This window comes from Colossoma macropomum, unplaced genomic scaffold, assembly GCF_904425465.1.
Source record: "Colossoma macropomum unplaced genomic scaffold, Colossoma_macropomum, whole genome shotgun sequence".
NCBI lineage: Eukaryota > Metazoa > Chordata > Actinopteri > Characiformes > Serrasalmidae > Colossoma > Colossoma macropomum.
In genome coordinates this window covers 13,646,771-13,670,739 of record NW_023494805.1, presented here as the reverse complement: position 1 = coordinate 13,670,739, position 23,969 = coordinate 13,646,771, and the positions used below count along the sequence as shown (strand labels likewise).

General features: G+C 37.6%; 1 protein-coding gene across 1 annotated transcript in view; it reads left to right on the top strand.

Annotated features, from left to right (window-relative positions):
• Nucleotides 1-23,969, top strand: part of LOC118826575 (B-cell scaffold protein with ankyrin repeats-like) — a 62,584-nt gene that overhangs the window by 4,737 nt on the left and 33,878 nt on the right. The window contains exons 3-6 of the mRNA XM_036597580.1: nt 5,655-5,773; nt 8,704-8,842; nt 9,309-9,451; nt 12,827-12,941. Of these exons, the coding sequence (XP_036453473.1) occupies nt 5,655-5,773; nt 8,704-8,842; nt 9,309-9,451; nt 12,827-12,941 (516 nt within the window). The remainder of the gene's footprint in view (nt 1-5,654; nt 5,774-8,703; nt 8,843-9,308; nt 9,452-12,826; nt 12,942-23,969) is intronic.

Sequence of the window (23,969 nt, the reverse complement as noted above, 5' to 3'; positions counted from 1 at the left end):
CATATTCCTATAATGTAATACATTTGTCACAAAATATATATTTCTTTTTAAATATACATAAGATACCATATTTTCCTCAGTCATGCATTTCTTTGTGCTTCTTACAACTATTACATACTGTCACTGTCACACAACAATCTTATGATCCAATTTTTTAAATGTTTGTTTTTTTAAACCATTTCACATACAAATGGAAATACTAATTTCCATTTACATAGTGTGAGTATTTAATGATGAATGGACAATAGAAACAGTCCAAAATTACATACAAGAACAAAGTCTTGGTACGTTAAAGTGTACTAAAGTTCCAGCTGTCCTTGGAAGACACCATTTTGGAGATACAAGGTTTTTTGTTATAACGGTGACAATACACACATATAACAACTTGCACACACTTTTAACAGCTCGCCTTAAAACAGTTCTCTCCAAAATCCCAATACAAAGACTTCATCGCTAGATAAGACCAGTGAGTCTGCAACACGGATTTGCAGCTTGCAGTAGCTAAAATGGACAATCTGCTCTACGAATGTGCATCATCAGGCAGCAACGCAGGGCAAAGTTAAAACACCAGCAGTTTAACACAGTGAAATGGAAACATGCCCCGGAACGCTAAGCTTATGGCAAAGCTAATGAGGGCAACCACACAATAAAATCTAAACCGCTAATTACTTTATTATACATTTCTAGACACTCTAGGTACATTCATAACGTGCAATTAATTTCACATTTTCAGCAGATTGAATGGCACAGCAGTCAGTTTCAGCCTGCTGAAATGCACTAACACAATGCCTTGTCTAAGTTGAATAAGGTGTTTCTGTCTGTTGCATGAAGTCTAGTGTAATTAACAGTTGATTAAAGCTGACCAGACTACAGAGTGTTAGTTTGGCCTTTGAGGTGTAGTAATTGCCAGAGCATTATCACAACTCCACTCAGCGCCATTGCCTTTTGTGCACAGCGGGTCTACCTCTCAAGAACAAGTTAGGACATAGCTGCTCTCATTAACATTTCCATTCTCTCCATGCACTCACACAGTCATTTGGCAGCATATACACTGTGTTCTACTGAAAGACCTCGCTAATGCGCTCCCTCTCCCACACACATGCTCCTGACTTTCCCCTCAACCAACCTCAGCCATACATTCGGATCAACAGTAAACTCCAAAAGTATTGGAACATAAAATTGATATTTTTGCAGTTTACTCAAGCAATAGCAAGTTGCTGTCCAACAAAATATATATTTCCATTTATTTTTAGATTTTATTTTTTATTTTATTCATCATATGAACACAGCAGCTGTGCTTTACATTATGTGAGACTTTCATGGTGAACAGTCAAACAAACAGCTCCAAAAGTACATTAACTCACATTAAAACATTAGAACATTAGAACATTTTTGGCCTTCTTCTGTGAACCATTTTGTAGGTACTCTTTTTTTGGGACAGTGATGAAATATTACTGTGGGACTTTTTGTTATTCTGTTATTCTTTCTGTGTGCTTTGTGTAATGTGAGTTCTCACTGTGGAATAATAGCATTCTTATATTTACTTGTCATGTTTTGAGTTTTGGAACAAATGAGCTGAAAGTAAGCTGAAGCAAAATATCATTATCATATCAGTTATCATCAGTCAGTGGTGTATCTATGATCTTATAGTTCCCAGCTGGAAAATAAAACTTAATGAGGTGCTTTTGCCTTTCACAAATATTATATTATCACCTGATCATAATTATTTGAGCTAATCACAATTATTTACACACCTCAATTGTTTTTCTCAGTTGAAAAATGAACAGAAAATGAACTGGTTGTGTTTTTGTTTGTTGTGTTGAGACAATTAAATGAAGCAAAATCCTGACTGGCGCTAAAACCCCAGTATATGAATCATTCTATCGTTTTGGTTCAAAGTCAGAATTGAAAATGCATTTTGGATTTTTAACTGGCTTAGATTTTAGACTAAAGTTATTTTGCTTTGAGTGACCCAATACCTTAATTATGTTTATCTTATTCAAAGAAATGATTGAACTTCATATTTGGAGTAAAACTCAATGACACTAGCCAGTACATGACTAGCTAACACAGCTTTGAACAGTGGTGCAATCATAAAATCATAATATTTTTCATTAAAGCACAAAAAAGTTAATTGCAGTTTTGATAGTGACAGTTCTTAATATTACACACTGATTTTCAGACTTTTAGACACCTTTACTTCAAAACAATGGCATCCAATTGCTCATCATGGAGCCATGAGGGACAGGGATGCAGTCTCACTTCCTGCTCTAAAATGCAGGGGTGTGGCTAAAATAAGGCTCCATAAGGCTAAGAATTAAAACTTGGTAGTGTTGTGTTTCGGTAGTGACATGAAAATATAGTACAGTACTTTTTATTTAACTTTTGGGGGGGATTTTTTCCATTTTCATGCACTCGTTAGGACTTCCCCAATCACACCATACCACATTGCACTATAAAAATACAAAAAAATGTAAGTATAATTATCATAAGTTAAAATTTCAGAGACAGAGTTTAGGACAGCCACCTTATTACTATCCCAGTTAATGCCTTGCATTTAAATATATCATAACATAATCATTTTAAACATCTAAGGTCTGAATACTTGTTGTTTTAAATAGTTTTCCTTACTGTGGAACCACAGCTTGAGCTAATTTGACAGAATAGTCCACAGATCTTTATTTATATACAGCTGCAGAGAGTAATGTTTGCTTATTTGAGGTTTAGCTGTGTCTGGTGTCAGTCGGGAGCTACTAAGCATTGACAGCTAGGAAATGAGATAGCTAGTCAGCTAATTTGGCCACTTTAGGCTTGTACTTTAACAGTTACATACATAAATATAATTCAGCTTCTTGATCGTGATAGGCCTAAGCAGCCACTGACAATTACCTTTAAAAAATGGCACATTAATGTAGACTAATGGCATAAGTAAGCATGGTCAGTACTGTATTATCATAGCTACTGACAGGTCATGAGTGTAAAATGACATAAATAGAGGGGTCCAGTCAAGATGTGAATAGTTATAGGTGCTACAGGCTCACCACCTGCACTGCCAGTAGTTACACCACCCATGTTGGCTCTTTGCAGTACAAAGAAAAAATGCATGTTGAATTGACATGATTAAAGTGTGTCAAAAGTGTGACACATGAATGAAGTGTGTTATATCAACACAGTTCTTCCCAAAAGAAGTACACTGAAAGACAGTAATTGTGTATATTGCACATGGTATCTATTTGGGGCAGAACCCCACTAATGTCTCAAATACATCAATCTGAATATTTGAGGAAAGCAAGTTTGAATACTTTAATAAAAAAAGTTCAGTGCAGAATCACAGCACCATATTAGACCAGAGCAACAGTAATGCTCTTCTGTCTTAGCTTTACTTTATGCTCTTTTATTTAATGGTTATTTATAACAAGACAGAACCAGCCGAAGCTCATGGTAAAAACAAGAAATGAGGCTTTACTTCTAAAGGATTTGACAATACTCATAGTTGGTAAACAAGCGGTGGTCAAATCAAAAAAGGCCAAAATACAGAGAATGACAAACAAACAAAACAATATCAGGAAGTCCAAAAATACAATCAGGAAACCTCAAAGGCAATATCACAGACAGAAAAGCTCTGCAGTGAGACGCAATACCTCACCAATAACCTATACTAAAGCCCGGGCTTAAATACTGAGCTAGATCTGGTCACATGATACACATAACAGGTGAGACAGGTTAGTACTCAGGTGAACACAAACAGTGATTGGTGGATTGTGGAGGTTCATCAGTCATGCGATCTCCCAAAGAGTTCTGGGAAATGGAGTTGTTGAGAATGTCAGAGCTGGAGGGATGTGTGACAGTATTAAGTACAAGTTATTCATTTTTTTTGTCGCAAAAAAGCAGATTTCACAGAAGCAACTTAACATAATAATATTGTGTTTTGTATTTAGAGGGGATTGCTTTCATTTTTCAGAGAACTCCACAGACATATTTTTCCACACCCCCAAAGTTCAGTCTTAGAACTTGGTTGCATTTTTTGCTTCTCATGATCCAAATAATCCCAAACATTAAATGGGGTCATCAGTCCATTGTTCTGAGAACACCAGCAGCTTCTTTCTTTGATTTACAATCTATTTCCTTTCTCAGCAACAGCTTTTTTGTTTGATTTACAAATGTTCTTCTTTTTGGTCTGTTTCCTTTTCTCAGTAAAGGCTTCTTGACAGCTTCTCATCCTGTCAGGCTCATAGTGTTGAGCTGTCTTCTCACAGTGGGTAGACAGAAACACCTGTATTTTTTTCAGATCTGAAGCATGAGTGGAGCATGATTTCTCTCTCTCTCTCAAAGATGAAAACATTAAGTGCTGTTTATCTGATGGTGACAGTTTTAGTGATCTACCAGGTCTTGCATAGTTGTAAAGTGTTCCATTTTCTGTATATTTTAATACTTTTTTCAAACTCCAGTCCTGTGTTTTCACTCATTGTCCTTTGACTTCCTCCTTCCTTATGCAAGTTTATATCTAATCTCCTCAGAAATATCTCCTCAAAAATGAAAAACTCACACATAATGACCATTCAACACTAAATAAATGAAGGGTGGTCTCAGACATTTTGGACAGTACTGCACTTGCATAAATGCATAAATGGTGAGTCCCTATAAAGAGAGTCCAATTTCACTATGCAGAGCTTCCATCTGCTTTACAGTAGGCATGTCCAAACATATGCAAACAATGGAGCAGGTTTATGAGGCAGTAACCTATGCACCAGCTCCACAGCTCATTCTCTCACAGCTAGACAGCTCCATTTTGCTGTGATAAAGCCTGCTTAGTCTGTCACCTGTTTCCATGAGAACACTGTGTGCTGCTCTGATGTCTGTGCAAGTAGCACTGACAGCTCGCACAATTTATTTGCACCGGCAGTTTTTTCACTGGTGTTTACTTTGGAGGGGATTCTTGCACAGTGCCGCAGCGCTATGACCATTGTCTAGCTTGTCATACTAAACAAATAAACAAATGAGGTTTTAAGTGTTAAAAAGTAGATGCTTTCTGTTTCTGGGTGCATTTGTTTGAAGTTTTATCTTCCCTGCTCCTGATAGGGATCTGTCGTGATCTCATGATAATGCCATTGCCAGGCATTAGCACGGTTATTCTAAATGACGTCATAGTTTGATTTACATTTTTGATTATTTATAGGAAATATGCATATTATTTGTATATGCTGCTTTCTGACTTACATTTCTAACTGCCCATAAAGATACAACATTGGTTACTAATGACCATGTGCCAGTATATTTATCACAGGTGTGTTTTAAGGAGGATATGACCAGAAGCTGTTATTCAGCAGGTGTACGTTTGAGCCTGTGGCAAGTCACATGCAAATGTGCAGTCTTCCTCATACATCAGAACCACCTCTTATCACTCAGTATGCAAAACCCAATCTCCTCATCTGCCCTATTGCAGGCCTTTAGTCGCGCAGTGAAAAAGGCTTCTCAAAAAAGGGACTTGAAAAGTTTAAGAAATGCACTATATTTTTGAAAGTTATGCAAATATAAATTGTTCAGAAGCAAACTGCAAGCTAGTAAATTGTTTATTTACTCTAACACCCAACATTTACACCCATGCATTTATATATCACAGAGAATCTAGTGTGGTCTGTTTAATTTGGCCTCAGGTGGGCAAACGTCAGACATGAGACCAGCACAGGAACTAAAGCCGGAGAGAAAGCAGCCTGCCGGTGCTTCACAAGCAAAATCCCCTCTGCTGCTTCTACCCAGCCGGGTTCCATGTGAGGTAAGAGCCATGATGCAGAGACTTTTATGAAAATATCACTTTCAGGAATCATATGAGAATACAGTACCACTTACATCAAACTCTTTCAAATCACTCTTCATAAGAATTGATCTATGCTTCTATAAATACATTTTTCCTAGCAACTGTTGTGAAACAACTTTAATCAATGTATGAATTGTGTCAGAGGTCTTGGGGGGTCCACTAGTGGAAAGTTTAACTATGAGGTAACCTTTATATTTTATTTAACTGTACAAATTTATTTTCACAATATATTTTTGTGAGGTTTACCTCTGTAGTTTTCACCAATATTACTAGGCTAGAGTCATTTAACTTTATATCTGTATTAATTGAAACATTTCTAAGCTGACGAGAAGACACAGCAAGTAGGTCTAGTAGCCTACCTGTTATTTAAAATGTATTATTAAGGTAGTAAATAATTGATTAAGTTGTTAGCATGCAGGTTTTCAGGTTTGGTGAGTTCCACAAAATGCAAAAACAGTTTACTGGACAAACAGAGAAAATTCTAGTTATATATTGGTTGCTGGGCAAAAACAAACATGTTATCGCCTGGTATCACATGATGCAATAGGCTAGTATTAACATTACCCACTGCATAAAAACTGCTAACAAAGACATACTTGTTGGCATAATTCATGGCTGCTAACAACATTCATTTACTTTTAAGTCAAATGTATCTGAAGTTCCTTAGCAGTTTTATGATGCACCTCAAGCTTTAAGCTTCTTCAGTTTTCAACCAGAGCGACGTAGCTCGGTGCAAGATTGTACTGTTATGAATTCAGGCTGGGTGAGTTTACAGTTTATCCAGGGGGGAGGAAAGTAATGTTGAACATGGTGGAAAATATCAAATAGAAGACAGTCACCTTGTGTGAGGGCATTCATTTTGTCAGAAAATTCATATTTTTATTCAAGAAAACAACATCAGACCCACCCAAGTTCAATTCTGTTGCTCTTATAGAGGGATTCTTTACTCTTATGGGAAGTCTGGGACCCCCAGCCCTCAATTCAAACCTTGAGTTTAGAAATGAAGTTGGCATACATCCCATAAAACTGAACAAAAAATTGACTAAATTTTGTCAAAATGTAAATTATTCAAATTGGATCTCTAGAATGGTTGCTTAGAATAGCAACATAACACTGAGATTCTAATTTAAAATGCTGCACCATTGAGCTGGACTACAATTAGAAACAATAATGAATTTACCATTAGCTTGATCTTTTTCATATAATTATGCACACAAAATAAATATCATTTGAAATAAATAACGCTCTAAAGCTCTTTATTTTGACAAAAATGAATAGTTTGTTGGACAACAGTTTCTTATTAGACTGTTTTTTTTCAGTTATCTATAAAGCTTGTCCAATCTAGCAACGGTTGCTATGAAAGAAAGCATTTGTAGATGGAGCATGGAAAGGTCAACGGAGTCTGATGGGCCTGAAAACAGGATGGGCCTGAGGGACAAAAAAACACTGAACTCTCTGGACTTTGTGAGCATAGATCAAGCAGTGGCATCAGCCCTCTGTCATATTAAAATTACTGTACTTGCTTACAGTCAGTAAATAACCATATTCAAATCACACGAGGGACATTAGCATCTGCTTGTCATTTCTCAGATCTAATTTTTGTCCATTTTACAAAGCGTGTGTGTATGTGTGTTGGGTGGTGGGGAGTGGTAGTAATCATTAAACAGTCTCATTGGTAACAGTTGCAGTATGTTTTATGACCAGCACAAGCTTCGCTGATTGATCAGCATATGGAATATTTTGAGTTTAGTGGTTTAGATGGTCTACCAGCATGACTTGATCAAGCTGGTTGACCAGTATGACCGGCATGAGGAAGCTGGTGCTAAACCATCAAATTCGAATGAACACATACCTATACTTGTCTACCAGCTGTTTGACCAGCATAGGTTATGTTTTTGCCTAGACTGCTCATCTACCACCTCAACCACCAAAGACTATCTTAGACCATCTGAAAACAGCTACCAGCAAAAAGCTGATCTTAGCTGGATTTTTTTTAGCAGGGCTTTTGTTATCACTGTGATGACTTTGGCCCAATCCCATTTCTTATTTTTACCCCACCCCTTGTTTTCACGTGTCACTTTGCCCCTTGTAACTCAGTAGTGGTTGAAATCTTCCCCTACGAAATGGGACAACCCTCAAATACAAAGGAACATTACTTCATTATCAGGCTAATAGCGGTGCTCTGTAGGTGACCCTGCCAGTCTGCAGTGATAGCAGAGGAGGGTTCAGCAACCTCGCTGCTGGGTTTTAGTTACATTTAGGGTCACAGAAAGGGGGGGGGGTGTTAGCTAGCTACCGAGACATTAGCATACTACTAGCAATTTTTTATGGTTGTTATGCAGAAAACGACTGTAATACATGGACACAACATTAAACTAAGATAATACAATGGTTATCATAATTTTTAATGGAGAAAATACTCTCATTTGTGGGGTTTTTGGTTGCTTGCGCATATTACCATTTTCCCTTTTTTCCTCATAACCCTCTGTTAAGAGTGTGCCTTTGAAAAACCTCCATTTGGAGGGCCATGTAGCCCTAAGACATCGCCCTACCCCTCTATCTCAACAAAAATTGGGACATCCTACCCCTAAGCGCAAATGCACAAAAGGGAGGGCTAAAGGCTAAGTGGTAGGGACGAGAGGTAAAATGGGATTGGGTCTTTGACTATCTATGTAATGAACTATATATATATATATATATATATATATATATATATATAGCTCAGATTGCTTAGTCCAGAGAAGTAGATTGTTGAGATGCTAACAGGGCTAATTCTGTTCCATTCTATTTAAACCGTCAGTCCACACAGCAACCTGCTAGCTGTGATCCTTTCTCCCTTAACGCTGGATATGTGGACATTTCTGTTATTATAATCTCTATCTTTGCAGAATCCAGGGGAGGTTTTCCTGCTGTTGCAGGAGTCTGTGATTAGTAAAGACTGTGAGGTGGAGTTCAGTGGGGGCAAACAGAGAGCGAGAGTGAAGCCAATGAACTGGAACGAGAACACCCTCAGTGTGGTCGCTGCAGGTAAAAGACACACTCCCAGCTGAATGTGGTTATGACGGGCCCCTGAGGCTTTTTGAATTGTGGTTGCAGTAAGTCAACAAATGAGTTGACACTAGGCCTTAGGAGGACTATTTTTCACACTCTGAACAACACTGAGAAATAAAACTCTCAGAGCCCATCCTCATACATACTTACAGACCACTTTATTAGACACACTATACCTACACATAAGTGCACTGTTTGAGACTACAGCTTAGCATAATTTGTATTAGTTATATCTAGTTTCTGACCACAGAACCACTGTTGGTAGGATATTTTTGGTCCCATATAAGTGCCCTTATATAGCTGGTGTTTCTAATGAAATGGCCAACGACTGTAGGCATAGGCTAAGCGTACCTAATATACTATCAGCTCAGTGTGAAATCAGAGAAATGTTGAGATGAATGGTATTTGTTTTGGTGAGCACAACGTTGATTGCATGTTACAGATTTTCCTGCTGGAAGTGTGGGTGTAACTCTGTACTGCAGAGGTGTAATCAAAGCCAAGGCACGCCTACACTACTACAGCACTATGGGAGAGATTGAACGCCTCCTCAAGCAGGCTGCGGACCCCATGAACTTCATGTGCCAGGTAGACAAACCGCCTGAAATCCAAATCCAGATTAAGCAAACATGAGGGGCAGTGATTTGTAACAGAATAGATGGCTTTATAGTGAAGGTGATTGAGAATACGAGGGAGAAAATAATTCTTAACAGCACAGGATTACCTGACAAGGGCAATGCATCACCGCTTCCATCTCAAAAACAGAAAAAACCCTACAAACTTACAGACTACATTTCAAAGGAAACCAACGCTGGTGTCATAATGCAATTAAATCACCATACATTTCAAACCCCAAAAAGGTAAGCAAAAAGGCAACAAACCCTGTGACCACAGCACTACATATAAAGAAAGGACAGACAATAATTTGAATAATAAAAAGAGACAAGATTTAGGAAACGCTCACCTGGACATGCTGTTATAAGGACAAATAAGGTGAGAAGCACAGCCACAACTGAAATTCTTAAGCCAACCAGGAATTTAGGCTACTCAACAACTTTTACTCTAGCACTTACACCTACAACATTACTGTTAGAGCTGTTATTGCTTCTTGCTTCTCACTGCACTCATTTGATACAAATATTACCCTCACTATGCTTTCCTTCCATTATTTTACCCCTTAACAACCCAGGCTTATTACATACTAAGGCTTGTTTTGCAGTAACTACAGGGAGTTCAATGCAAACTGATTGAGCTGTTCTTAGGTTAAAGAAGTGTGTAATAAAACTTTGGGCCTGCCGGTGGGCCCATGACCTGTTAAGAGGTAAAAGAGGAATTCCACTAATTGTTGAGATGTAATCAAAGTCAGAGTGGTTTGATTTGAAATGGTTCCTTGTAGAGAAACTTACCGCTTCACGTTTCTCTATAGAGCTGGTGACAGGAACCAGGGGTTGCAATGTCTACAGCACAAGCACCTGTGAATCAGTGCCTTCTGAGTTTTTCCATGTAATATTAAATGGTAAATTGTGGTTAATCTGAAAAAACAAGTTTTGTTTGGTTTCTACTTTGCATTGCAAGACCCTGCATGTACCTCTCCACTATGAACGGATTTTTAAAAAATAAAAGGCCAAAACCTTTTTAAAACTCATCTAAATCATATAACAATTTCATGTAATAATGTTTTGTGATGGACTTTTATAGACAGATGCCTGATTCTTGTCACCACCACTGAAAAATCTGACTCTGTAAGTTTCTCTAAAAAGGAGCATTTCACACAAAAACACTCTGAAAGGCTTTGTTTACAACTCAACTCAGTATGACTGCAGGCCCATCACTGATTGTAAAAGTTCAAATACAAATTACAAACATAAAACATTGTCTTAATTTTACCATGGCAATTATGTAGGATTAGTAAGAATCCACTATATTTAGTTTAGACATGTCTGATTTAGTCCACTTTACTGCTGCCTTTATTCGCCTGGTTCATTGATAGAGTAGGTTAACACTGATCGTGTGAGAATTAGCATTCTGACTGAGGCTTTAATGCTTTAGGGAATTGGTTTGATTGTTTTTCTTGCAACACAGTAAGTAGTTATTTTGTGCAGTGTTTTTTACTTCATAGTCAATATTCATTACCAGCTGTTGCTGTTTTTACAGATAAATCTTTCAGTATTCTGCAGTGTCATCTTTTTTTTTTTACTCTGCAGTCATTTTATCACACCATTTTACTTCTATATTTATCATATCTGTATGAAACTGTTCAGTAGTTCAAAATCCCATTACTCTCATTATTGAGGTGAGTCAGCTTTTTTAATGTGTCACTACTATTAACAAGTTGAATGATTTATGAGATTTGAAACCAAGGTGGCAAACAAACTATAAACTTTAACGTCTCAATCTCCACTGCTGATGTTGCACACCTCTGCATTGCTTGAGTTGATTCTATTTGCCAAATGAGAGTTTGTTTTCAAAAATGAATAAAAATGGAAGGAATTTACTGTTGTTGGCACATCCAGATACAGCCTTATATAGTAGCTATTATAAGTTTACTGGGCTCAATGCAACTTGTGAGACCACAAAAATACTGTTAAATAGTGAAAAAGCTCCTGAAAAAGAAAGCTCCTGACAATGACATTTCTAAACCTAATGGATTCAAATCTTATTTTCAAACAATGCTGAATTCTTGAGCAGTGATTTATGCCCAGGTAAGACACTTCTACATCCCAACAAATGAGTTAGATTACTAATCTCAGTCTTCTGTGGGTTATGTAGCACCAACCCCAGGGCCTTGATCTAATTATCAGTGAGACCAATGACTATGAATTTCTGTTGGATTCATGCAAGAGCGCCTGTTCACCCTTCAGCCACATCAGAGCTGCAAGGACATTAAGCGTTCAGCCAGCCATAGACTGATCCTTTTCCATGCCAACTTAACCCAACTAATTGAATTTGCATGTTCCTGAAGGCAGAGTCAGCAGCTCCATTAGTATTTTGGTCAAGGCAAGAGGAAACGAAGATACATATTCATACTTTTCCAGCTTAAAATACATCACCTTTCCCTCTGAGGTTTTTCCATTAAATGCAACCAAGAATTCATTAAGAATTCAATAATTCCATAATTTTGGATGTGGAATTCATGTATTAATTTGTATGTATTTTTACTTCTGGATGATGGAGGTAAATTCCTGATTCTGGAAAAAGTGAATTTAACCATTTATTCACTCCATGTATAGAGGCTTTATTCTTGATTTGAGGAAAAGGCAAATAAAACATTTTTCCTTCTGTATACGAGCGTTAAATTCTTGATTCTGGAAAAAGCAAATTTAACCGTTTATCCTTTCAGCGTAAAGGGGACACCTTCATTTGTTCCTTCTGGGTAAATTAGTTAATTTTTTAAATTCTGGAAAAGGCAAATTCATTATTTTTTTTCCCTTTGCATGAAGAAGCAACCCTTTTCCTTTGTCTAAAGGGGTTCTTTTTTTAAAATTGTTAAATTCTTGAATCTGGAAAATGTGAATTTTACTAGTTTTTCCCTCTGAGTAAAGAAATTAAACTCTTGATTCTGGAAAGTTTGAATTAAATCCTTTTCCCCTTTTTACCTAAATTAGTTAAATTCATGTTTTCCATGTTAGTAAAGGAGTTAAATTTCTGATACCATAAAATCAAATTTAATCCTTTTTTCCCTCTGCATAGAGTACTTAATTTTTTTCCCTCTAAGTAAAGAAAATAAATTCAGGAAAATGTGAATTTGGCATTTTTTCAGCATTTTTTCATTCTTCATAATGGTGTTAAATTCTTGATTCTGGAAAATGCAAATGTAACCAGTTTTCCCTCTGAGTAAAGATGTTAAATTCTTGAATTTGGAAAAGTGAAATCTAGCTATTTCTTCTGTGTTTCTTTCTCTTTTGGGTAAAAGGGTTAAATTCTTGATTCTCACTTTAATCTGCACCTACCTGCTTTCTTCAGGCCTTTCAAGTCTCTTCCACAGAGAAGCTGGATCACATTCTAGCATCTTGTCTGATGCGAAAGATGCCTACTGGAGGTTTCCAAGGCTTACAGAATGATCAGACTGTATCTGGTGGTAAGTGATTCTCTGAGTCAGTATCACATTTTAATAGCTGACCACTTCTTCGTTCAGGAGAAGAAAGAGCTTAACTCACCCACTGTCCAGAAGCACCCCTCACTGGTCCCTGATCCCTGATCTGTTTGCGTAGGCTAACTCTTCTGGCACCTCATTCCTCATTCTGTTAATGAATAAATGATGGAGGCAAGCCGCCTCGGCCCACAGAGGTGCATTAATGTAGGCTTGTACTACTGACATGTTTCCTTCAACTCACAAACACAGCATGACCTGGATCAGGAGCACTTGCCACACACATGCCAGTCTCAATCCTAATGACAATGTCAATGCTAATGCTAATGCCACATTACAAAACACACATGTTTTTGTGTCTTTGTATTTTAACAAAGCACAGTAAGCAATACTCACAAGTGTCTTCATTTCTTTATCTAGTAGTTTGGAATGATATCAGAAGCAAAGCTGTGGTCAATTGTTAGCACTTCAAGCAAGACTGAACGGAATGAAAAGTAGTCCAGTGCTTCAGAGCATCAGACTCATCAGAAAACCAATTGACGCTGAATTTTCCTCAAATTTTTAAAATAAAAGAGTTTGATAAAGAATGTAAACATTGCTAAAGCTTCATTATGTATAATCTACTCCAGTCCACATAGTCTATATTATGGAAAATAATCTGAAAAATCATTTACATATATTTGCCTATTAAGCCAACAAAGGTTTAGCCCCACCCATTCACACTGAAGTACTGGAAGTTAAGGAGTGTTTCAGTCTGGACTGCTTTTTGAATGAGGCACGATACAGGGCAACCAATCAGAACAGAGATTGTTCAGTCTTAAAAACACAGTAACAAAAACAGTCTGTTTGATTCTAAGGAGCAAAGAAAGAAAATGTTAAGCAAAAGTTAATTATGACTGATTTTATTACATAAATCCAGACAGACATCATAAGTGGACCCATTCAAGTGCTACGCTGGGCAATATCCCACCTCCTCCAATGTCCTGTCATTGTACAGAAACAAATGACTTACTTTGAGGTGATGAAAATGGATCATTTTACAGTTTCTCCATTTCTAGAGAAAATAGATTTTTCAGGCCATTCTTCACTGCAACCAGTTACGAACCACCATCTTCATCTTCTGATTCATTTTATCCCAAGCCAGTTGTAGATGCAGCAATGCAAAAGGTTAAACAGGTGCCATTTTCAAAATTTTATGGGAGAAACTCTTAACATCCCGTCTTCACAATGCTGAGAGCTAATCCCAGTGGGCGTGTTTGTTGTAGATGACCATAAATTACTGTAGATTGCTTCTAAGTCATTCATCCCCTCGCGCGAACTCTATTTCCAGGGGAAGGGCATGAGAGTTGAATGACCTCATGTAGCCCCCATCACTTGCTTCTTCTTTCTTCCACTTTTTCTTCCTGTTTTTTTTTTTTCTCAACCTGTTTTTTTTTTCCCCAGATCGCAATTACCCATTCTCCATCTGTATCAATTGCTGCATCCCTTTCTCCGCTCATTCTTTCTAACTTATTGAGTTCTTCCTCTCTGTCTCTCTGTCTCTCTCTCTCCACACACACACATACACACGCACTCTCGTAGACACTCACTCGCTCAGCAGCTCTATGAATATTTAGGTTTCTCTCCACTTTCCCAGCAGGGTGTCATGAAAGCAATATCAGTCTAGTGGGGAAAGTCATGTCAGTTTTAATTTGACCTTTGGTTCCTCTTGACTGATGTTTGTGATGCACCTCCTCACACAGCTCCGTCTAAGATCCTCCTGCATATTCAAATCCTCAGTGAAGTTTTGCATGCCGATCAGATCGTGTCCTTTGATGGACTGTTTTTGACCCTATTTTGTAGCCACAAATGAAAAGGGCAGCATTTACTAAAGGACAACAATCATTGATATGCCATTTTTGTGTCCCAATGAAGACCTGAGTAGGCAGCAATGTGTTGACACATTTTTATATATATTGCCATGTGCTAAAGGCTTTTTATATTAGTCTTAATATGGTGTGCCCCAGAATTTCTTTACTCTGAGATTTTGTTTATTTCTTGTGGATGCAGAGGATTTAATTGTTTTTACCACTCTCAGCATGAAATTGTTATTTTGAAATCAATTAGCCAATTTGTCTTTTTCATCTCATTCTATTAGCAGAGCAAGCTTGATTGTTTGCCAAAGTAACAATACAATCTTACTAGATAAATTTACTTAAAGTTACACTATGTAGGATTTGGGGATTTGGAGACCTCTCTGGTGGAAATGTGTAAGTGCATGCAGTGTGTGGAAGAGCATTTTGTGATGTCAGTTGTGCTTCAGGGCCTTGTGAGCGGAAAAATCTGATGATTGTGTGTTGAAAGAGCATTCAAAGATAACTCAATCAAAACTTGCCGAACATGTGTTCTGACGATGTAAGTGAATTATCTACTATTGTCATCATATCTTCATCAGTATTATGTTGATTTTGCATTTGAGACCCAAACATTGAGCTGGACCTTTTTTCAGCCTGTGCATGCAATGTTAGTACATAAAGATGCATGACATTGTTGGGACCAAGGGCTATTCCCTTCAACCCCAGGACTCCAACATAATATTATGAATAAAAAAGAAATCTTTTATCTTGGCTGAACACTTTCACTAATAACTGTTTTGAGTCTAAGTTCTCAAAAGATGTCAAAAAGGAAAGAGTCTTCAGACGCTGAGTTTGTGGAAGAGGGAAAAAGGCTTCTTCTTTATTTCAGCATCAGGTGGCACAGGGTCTCAAGAGACCCAACTGCGCAAATACAGTGTTCCAAACAACAGTTTATATAACATTTATCTGGGGTAATTTGATACCTCCCTCCCCCACCTTACTTCTCAAATTTTGATATTAGCTCATTCTCTGATAGGTGCATCTCTTTGTCCATCAATTTGGCCATTATATGTTGCGCTCACTCACTAAAACCTGGTTTTAACCGGTTTTTACCAGTCTGCTTTACCTTTCAAGGTTAACTTGCTCCTCTCTTCACTGGGTCAGTAGGTACACACAGGCAGAGGTGTAAAGAGTACTGAAAATCCCTACTCAAGTACAAGTACTGTTACTGTAGTGATAATTTACTCAAGTACAAGTAAAAGTATTAGTAAATAAAATTACTCAAGTAAGAATAAATAAGTAGTTCATTAAAAACTACTCAAGTACTGAGTTACTTCGTTACTTTTTCGTATTTCCACTGTCACAACCTGAACATATTTCTGAGCTACTCGGCTACATCACTGGAAATAATCTGTACAGAAAAACACTAAAGCTAAAGTTCTGAGAGCTGAGACTGATCACAGTTCGCTCTGCTAGAGCACATCTACACACCTTTCTGTGAGCTGTGTAAGGAACAAGGTTTACATTACACTGCATGCATTTCATGGTTAGATGATTATATAAAACTTAGTTTATCTGTTTCCAATAAAGTGTTTTAGAATCACTGAAAGACTGTCTGGAGGTTGTTACTGTTTAATTAAGTTCATTTAAAAGAAATAAACCATTAAAATTCTGAGTATATCACACCTAGTGTGCTTAACTAATAATGTAATTTTAGTGATTTTAGAGTCCTGCTGCTGATCAGCTCCCTGGACTCTAGCTTACGTTAACAGGTGTGACCCTCTACACACAGTAAACACATTCACAGCCTTCACACTGTATATTTTCACTGATATCTGTTCAGAACATTTACACCATTAAAATCAGCAGCAACATCAGCAAATTACCCAGCTTTGATTTTTACTGTAATATATTTCACTGGTAATCATACCAGTGCAAATAATACCACTTACTGCATACAGAATCAGACATTATTACTGCATTTCATAGTTAAACAGCTACACAGACTCTCACAGTTAAAGACAAACACCCAGACAGAGAGAGAGAGAGAGAGATAGAGAGAGAGAGAGACAGAGAGAGAGAGAGAGAGACAGAGAAAGAGGAAGAGAGAGAGAGACAGACAGACAGAGAGAGGGAGAGAGACAAGACTCATTAGTAATACTGATTAGCTAAACAATAAAAAATAACAAATAATAAAAATGTTTTTAAAAAATGTAAAATAATAAAAGTAATACAAATTAGCTAATACTCATTGGTCAATTATCTAATCAGAATTAAAGATAACAAACAAAGGCAAACCCTAAAGAAATATAGACTAAGTGACCATAAACTGGCCATTGAAACAGGGAGGCACAGAAAAAGCAGGATGGACAGAGAGGACAGGATCTGCACCCACTGCCCATCAGGAGAGACAGAAACTGAGAATCACTTCCTTCTTTCATGTTCAAAATATAAAACCATCAGAGACTCTTTTCTGCCACAATTTACTAATAAAACCCCCTCCTTCCCCAAACTGACCGACTCAAAGAAAATGAAGATTTTACTGGGAGAAAATGTAGAAACAATAAGTTTAGCAGGACAATTTATTCAGAACTGCCACAAGATCAGAGAAGAAAATGTAACACAGCACATCTTCAGTTATGTGATTAATCTTTCTAATTCCTGATGTTCAAAATGCATTACATTTTTCAAATGTACCTTGTTTGTTTTATTTTTATCATTAGTAATAGTAGTAATGGTAGTATTTTACTTTATTTTATTGTATTTTATTTTATTACTTTTGGCATGTCCATATTCATTCTATGCTTACGTGTATTACCATATTTATATTTCAAACTTATAGCTTTGTTTAAATTATTTGTCCATATGCCCTTTTGATTAATTATTATTATTATTATATATTAATAAAATTTAATTTAACATGTATTTACAGCTTTGGCAAAATAGGTGTCATATCCTGTCATGCTAATGAAGCATATTTGACTTGAGAGAGAGAGAGAAAGGAAAAGAGAGACAGAGGAAAAGAGAAAGAGAGAGGAAGAGAGCGGGGGAGGAAGAGAGAGACAGAGAGAGAGACAGAGAGAGGGAGGGATCAGATCAGGCCAATCAGCTTAAAGAACGACAGCGTGACAGAATCTCTGTCCAGAGTTGATGAAAAACAAATTAGACTGCATTTCTTGTCTCTCAGTCGTAAACGATCATTTAACTCCAAACAGCAGCTAAACTAGGCTGTATAAACGGATAAACCGCAGGCTGTGGGCGACACTAAAGTGTCTGAGAGGCACTTGTGATAAAATATACGCAGCAGATTTAAAGTTTAATAAACAGAATCATTATAAAAGACAGAAGAAACCCGTAAACACGGTACCTGTTTAGCTCGGATCAGCTAGCTCGGCTAACGCTGCCTCAGGCTGGAGTCGAGCTGTGAGAGCGGATCTCAGCAGGTTTCGTGTTTGGCCGCTGATAATAACTCCGTTTTCTTTAGTTCATGTTAAATGAACACGGATGACCGTTTGGACGCGGCCTGTTCCTCCTGTGTGCTGGTTCAGTTCTCCTCTGTCCTTCTCCACTAAACTGGTCGTCTCTGTTAGTTAGTGTTTCTCCTGCCGGAGCTGCGGTTTTTTGTTTGGTGAATCTTTTAAACCGCACGTCCTTCTTACTGGTTTCTGAGCTGATTCGCTTATCATTTATTTGTACTCTGTAACGTTATGAAAATTAAAGTAAAAGTATTTCATTAAAAATGAACTCAAGTAAGAGTAAAAGTACTATGATTTAATTCTACTCCAGAAAGTACCGTTACAGGGAAAACTGTACTCAGTTACAGTAACGAGAGTAAATGTAATTCGTTACTTACACCTCTGCACACAGGCCTGTCTGTGAACCCAGGGGCTTTCCAGTGTCTAGAATCTCCCATGCAGACACACTAAGGCCTACCGTTTGTGAGAGAGTTAATATTCTCTGTTAGCCAATAGGGGTGGCACTGTGGCACAGCGGGTAGCACTGTCGCCTCACAGCAAGAATGGCCTGGGTCCGATTCCCCGGCCGGGCGACCAGGGTCCTTTCTGCATGGAGTTAGCATGTTCTCCCCGTGTCTGCGTGGGTTTCCTCTGGGTACTCCGGTTTCCTCCCACAGTCCAAAGACATGCCGTCAGGCCAGTTGGAGATGCTAAATTGACATTAGGTGTGAGTGACTGTGTCTGTCTGCCCTGCGATGGACTGGCGACCTGTCCCGGGTGTATCCTGCCTTCCGTCCGATGACAGCTAGGCTAGGCTCTAGCACCCCCCACGACCCAGAAGGAGAAGCGGCTTAGAAGATCTTTGTGTGTGTTAGCCAATACTACCTATTTGGTTATTGATTACAATATCTAATCTATTTGATTACTAATTAAGGGAATATTTATTCAAAATCTCTGTCAACATGGTCCAAAAACCTCCCTTTAAATCTGACCCAGAGGGTCTGACTTTTAAATTACAGTTTCAGGCTTTACAATGTGATGCATGCAAATCACACAGTGCAGCTTCTAAACAAGCAAAATATCTACAAGTAGGTCTAATAATCATCTTACAACATTTTCATAACGAGAAATCTAAGATTATATACATATATATATATATATATATATATATATATATATATATATATATATATATATATATATATGGCTAATTGATTTCAAAATAACAATTTCATGCTGACTCAAAATATTGACTTAATTTCTTGCAATTAATTTCTTATTTTCTTGAGATTTTAAGCCACTAGGTCAAAATAATACATCAGCTATTTATATATATATATATATATATATATATATATATATATATATATATATATATTATGGCAAACCAAACAGGAAATATTTAATGAACATTGATATATATGGAATGGTCATTGATATATATATATATATATATATATATATATATATATATATACACAATGATATATATATATATATATACCCCCCCGCCTCCAAACAGACTGTTTACATTGTTATTTAATGTTGCTATGTTGTTGTTCCTCAGTTACAGTGTGTTTGTGTTTACTGTGTTATTTTGTGTCTAGCTCAGAGTTAGGGAGAGTGTGTTTGTGTTTGGTGACCATCAGAAGAAAGAGTAGGGCTAGGAGTGACCTACCTCAATTTTCAGTTGCTTTTCAAGTGGCATTGTTTTCCCTTGCTTTCAATAAAAGACCATATTTCAAACAGAAATTATGGCCTCAGCTGACTCTTCTTCTGCACCATGTCAAATTTTGTATCTATTGAAGCTCCACCCATCTGTGTCTTCACATTATATATCAGCCACTCTCAGGTCACTCTGTCTAAGGGATCACTGTGTATATTTACTGGTCACTTTATCAGAATTCCCTTCCTTTAAGCTCTACCTGGAGTTTGTTAATGCCCATTTATTGATGTACAGTTTTTCTTGGCCATCCTCAACCCTTCAACAGCGACTTTCATTCAATATATATCAATGTTCATTCCATATATATCAAAGTTCATTGTATATATATCAAAGTTCATTCCATATATATCACAGTTCATTGTATATATATCAAAGTCCATTGTATATATATCAAAGTTCATTAAATATTTATATATATATATACTACACATGAGTGATGCACCTCTTCTGTTTGGCACTGGCATTAAAAATACATGGTTGAGAACAGATTCCCGCAGTGCTAATCTTTGACAGCAAAAAAGAATGCGTTATGCAACAACTCAAAGAAAAGAAAAACTCTCCTGATCAGGGCCATAATTAGACAGCAATTACATAACAGTCAGATTGAATTTACAGTACTGACAGCAGTGTATTGCTGGTGTAATTCTCCAAGGGGCTGAAAAGGGCTTGGTGAAAAAAATGCATCTTCTTAATTGCTGTTTCTCATTAACCTGCCTAGAATTAGACCTCATTGTACTGTTCTAGTTGCAGTACTTAACAGACCTCATGATAATCTTGATAAATCATGAGAAATCTTTATCTTTATTGTGCAGACCACAGTTCACAGTAAGGTCAGCAAAGCTTGGGGTCTAGATCTGGATTTACAAAGCATCTGGTGCAATAATCGGACACCACTTCTAATCGGATTCCTACTCTTTTAAAGGAATCATGGACAGGGTTCTGTGAAAAAAGCAATGCACTGAATTTTCTTGATTCAAATGTGTAAATCTTCTCCATGAATATAATATGCCGTCATTGCCAAATTGTCCTATGTTTTATTAATGTACCAATGATGTATGTATTTGAATCATATGTGAGATGGCTGTGTAATGAAGTGGTAAAGTCACTGCTTTGATAGTCATATGATATTTCATATTTAATTACACTTTTTTTTCTCAGCACAGTGGACAATATTTGGATTCAGGGGCATTCCAGCCTAAAACTAGCATTTAATGTCATTTGTCATCCTATGTGATATTCTGTAGCAGAGCATTGCGTCCTTTAGCCTCAACAGTTTGACAATATTGACAGGTTTGTATCCTCTTTGTGTTTTAGTTCAACTATGTTCTCTCACTATCCAGCATGCACTATGCAAATATGATATATGAATATTTAGAATTCCCCCACAGTGAAAAAGTAGTCCACTGATGTACGACAGATGTAAAGGCTAATAAATACAGACAGAATAGCTGCCTGGCTTCTTTCTGCATTAGCCAGATAGAAAAAAGTAAAGAAATAAAACAGTCATCTTTATGTATCCCCTCCCCAAAGCACTTCTGTTTTCCAAAAGTTCCTCTCACCTCAAGACACATCATCAGAAGGGAGAGTTATTAGACTCTAAACCAGAAAGTCTTACTCTCAGGCTGTTGTGGTACTACTGTAGGCGGCAAGTAGGTGTGTTCTCACCATATATAATAATAGTTAAATGTTTCATTTTGGCCAGGGTGCTCCTTTAAAAAACAAAATAAACAATTGATTAATCCATGCTCAGCTCACAAATGCATTCTTTCATAGCAACTGTTGCCAGACTGGACAAATTTATTGGCAAACAAATATTGGCAAAAATCCTGCTCAACTTAATGAGAAACTGTACAACACAATTCAGTTTATTTGTCATAATATGGAAATTGAAAGTGCTTAATTAATTTCAAATAATTAATTTTGTATGTGTGTGAAAGGTTACGCTGTTAAAAGGGATCAACTTTTTGTTGTCAGTCAAGCTAACATTAGCATAGCACAAATCCATGTATATAATGCAGGCTGGTAGTGTTTAATCTGGAAGCTCAACATTATGTAGTGAATCTAAGTACCTTAATTACACTGGATGGGTTTTTTTCCCCAGCAACAGTTGCTACAGCTGCTAATTTGTAGGCAGAGCATGGGTTCATTAATTAACAAGACTTAACAATAAGGTGGCTGGACCCATGTCAGGTGCCAGTGACCCCAGGCATGAATCTAATGAGACGATGGTCAGATTAAATGTGCCCAGACCTGAAGTCTAAGACAGTTGATCAAACTAGACCCAGTTTGCCAAAAGCATCTCAGTGTTAAAGTCATCTTAACTAGTAGAGAGAGTGTGTGATGCTTGCTCCACCACTTAAGAATCACTGGATCATCTAACATACTTTTGGGAAAGCGAGCCTAGTTCATTAACAGGTTTAGTAGGTGTGTTCGTGTAGAAAATCCCGAAACTGTCTGGATTTCAGACTTGCAAGATCAAAGTTAGCAACTGTAGTTTAAATCTTCTACTCAGAGATGCTTCATGAATGCTCAACTCAACCTCAATTTGTCAAGACAGAAAGTGAAAGCTGGTCCTAAATAACCAGTAAGACTTTGGCAGTTGGTACCTGATTGATAGTGTAATCAGTCCATCAGTAGCCAGGTATTGATTCGGTGACCAACAAATGATTGCCAATACAAGCCTCAGAGCTGCCCTCTGCAAGGGTTGTCAGCCATCACTCATTTTACAAACCGGACACAAGCCTACATTAGTAACTTTCTTTGTCGTTCAGAAAGTTACTCAAGGAGTTTTCTCATATTCACCCCAGCACAGCTAACAAAACAGTTGCTTTAACCAGAACTGCCATTTGGTACAACAAAGCCCACTCTAAAATGTAGATGTGCAGCAGCACAGTGCCCACTCATAAACACTGTATTGTCTTTGCTTTTCTAACACCCACGCACTGAGTTGGAGTTTGGAATCAGCAATGAAGGCCGTGGAACAAGCTAACCCTTGCTGTTACTTCCAAAGCAATGATTGTCCACCAGTTTTGAGTGTTTTTTTCTGCATGCTGTGTTTGAGTCTACTGGCTGTGATAAGTGCGCAACTGTATGCATGTGGTTTTGAGATAAAACAGGTGCAGCTCTCTATTATAGAGATTTATATTCATACTGGTAAATACCTTCTTGGCTTAGAGCAGAGTAGAGATTTTGATATGATGAGTTTTTGAAGCCAGTATACACTATATGGATAAAAGTATTGGGACACCTACACATTACACCCACAGGAGCTGTCATGACATCCCTTTCTAAAGCCATAGGCATTAATATGGAGTTGGTTATCTCTTTCCAGCTATAACAGCTTCCACTCTTCTGGGAAGCTTTCTACAAGATTTTGGAGTGTGTCTCAGGGAATTTTTGTCCATTCATCCAGAAGAGTATTTGTGAGGTCAGATACTGATGTTGGACGAGAGGGCCTGGCTCTCAATCTCTGTTCTAGTTCATCCCAAAGGTGTTCAGTTGGGTTGAGGTCAGGGCTCTGTGTGGGCCAGTCAAGTTCTTCCACACCAAACTCACCCAGCCATGCCTTTATGGACCTTGCTTTGTGCACTCTGGGCACAGTCATGCTGGAACAGTAAAGGGTCTTCCCCAAACTGTTCCCACAAATTTAGAAGCATAGAATTATCCAAACTGTCTTAGTATGCTGAAGCATTAAGATTTCTCTTCACTGAAATTAAGGGGCCCAGGCCAACCCCTGATAAACAGCCCCATAGCATTATCCCTCCTCCACCAAACTTTACAGTTGGCACAATGCAGTCAAGCAGGTAATGTTCTAGCATTTGCCAATCCCAGACTCGTCCATCAGACTGCCAGATAGAGAAACGTGATTCATATATCCACAGAATGCGTTTCCACTGCTCCAGAGTCCAGTGGCAGTGGTTCTGATTGAAGAACAAGTGTTTGAAGAACTGAAAACAAGTTTCCCGTAAAGATTAGAAGCTGTTCTGATGGCAAAGTGCAA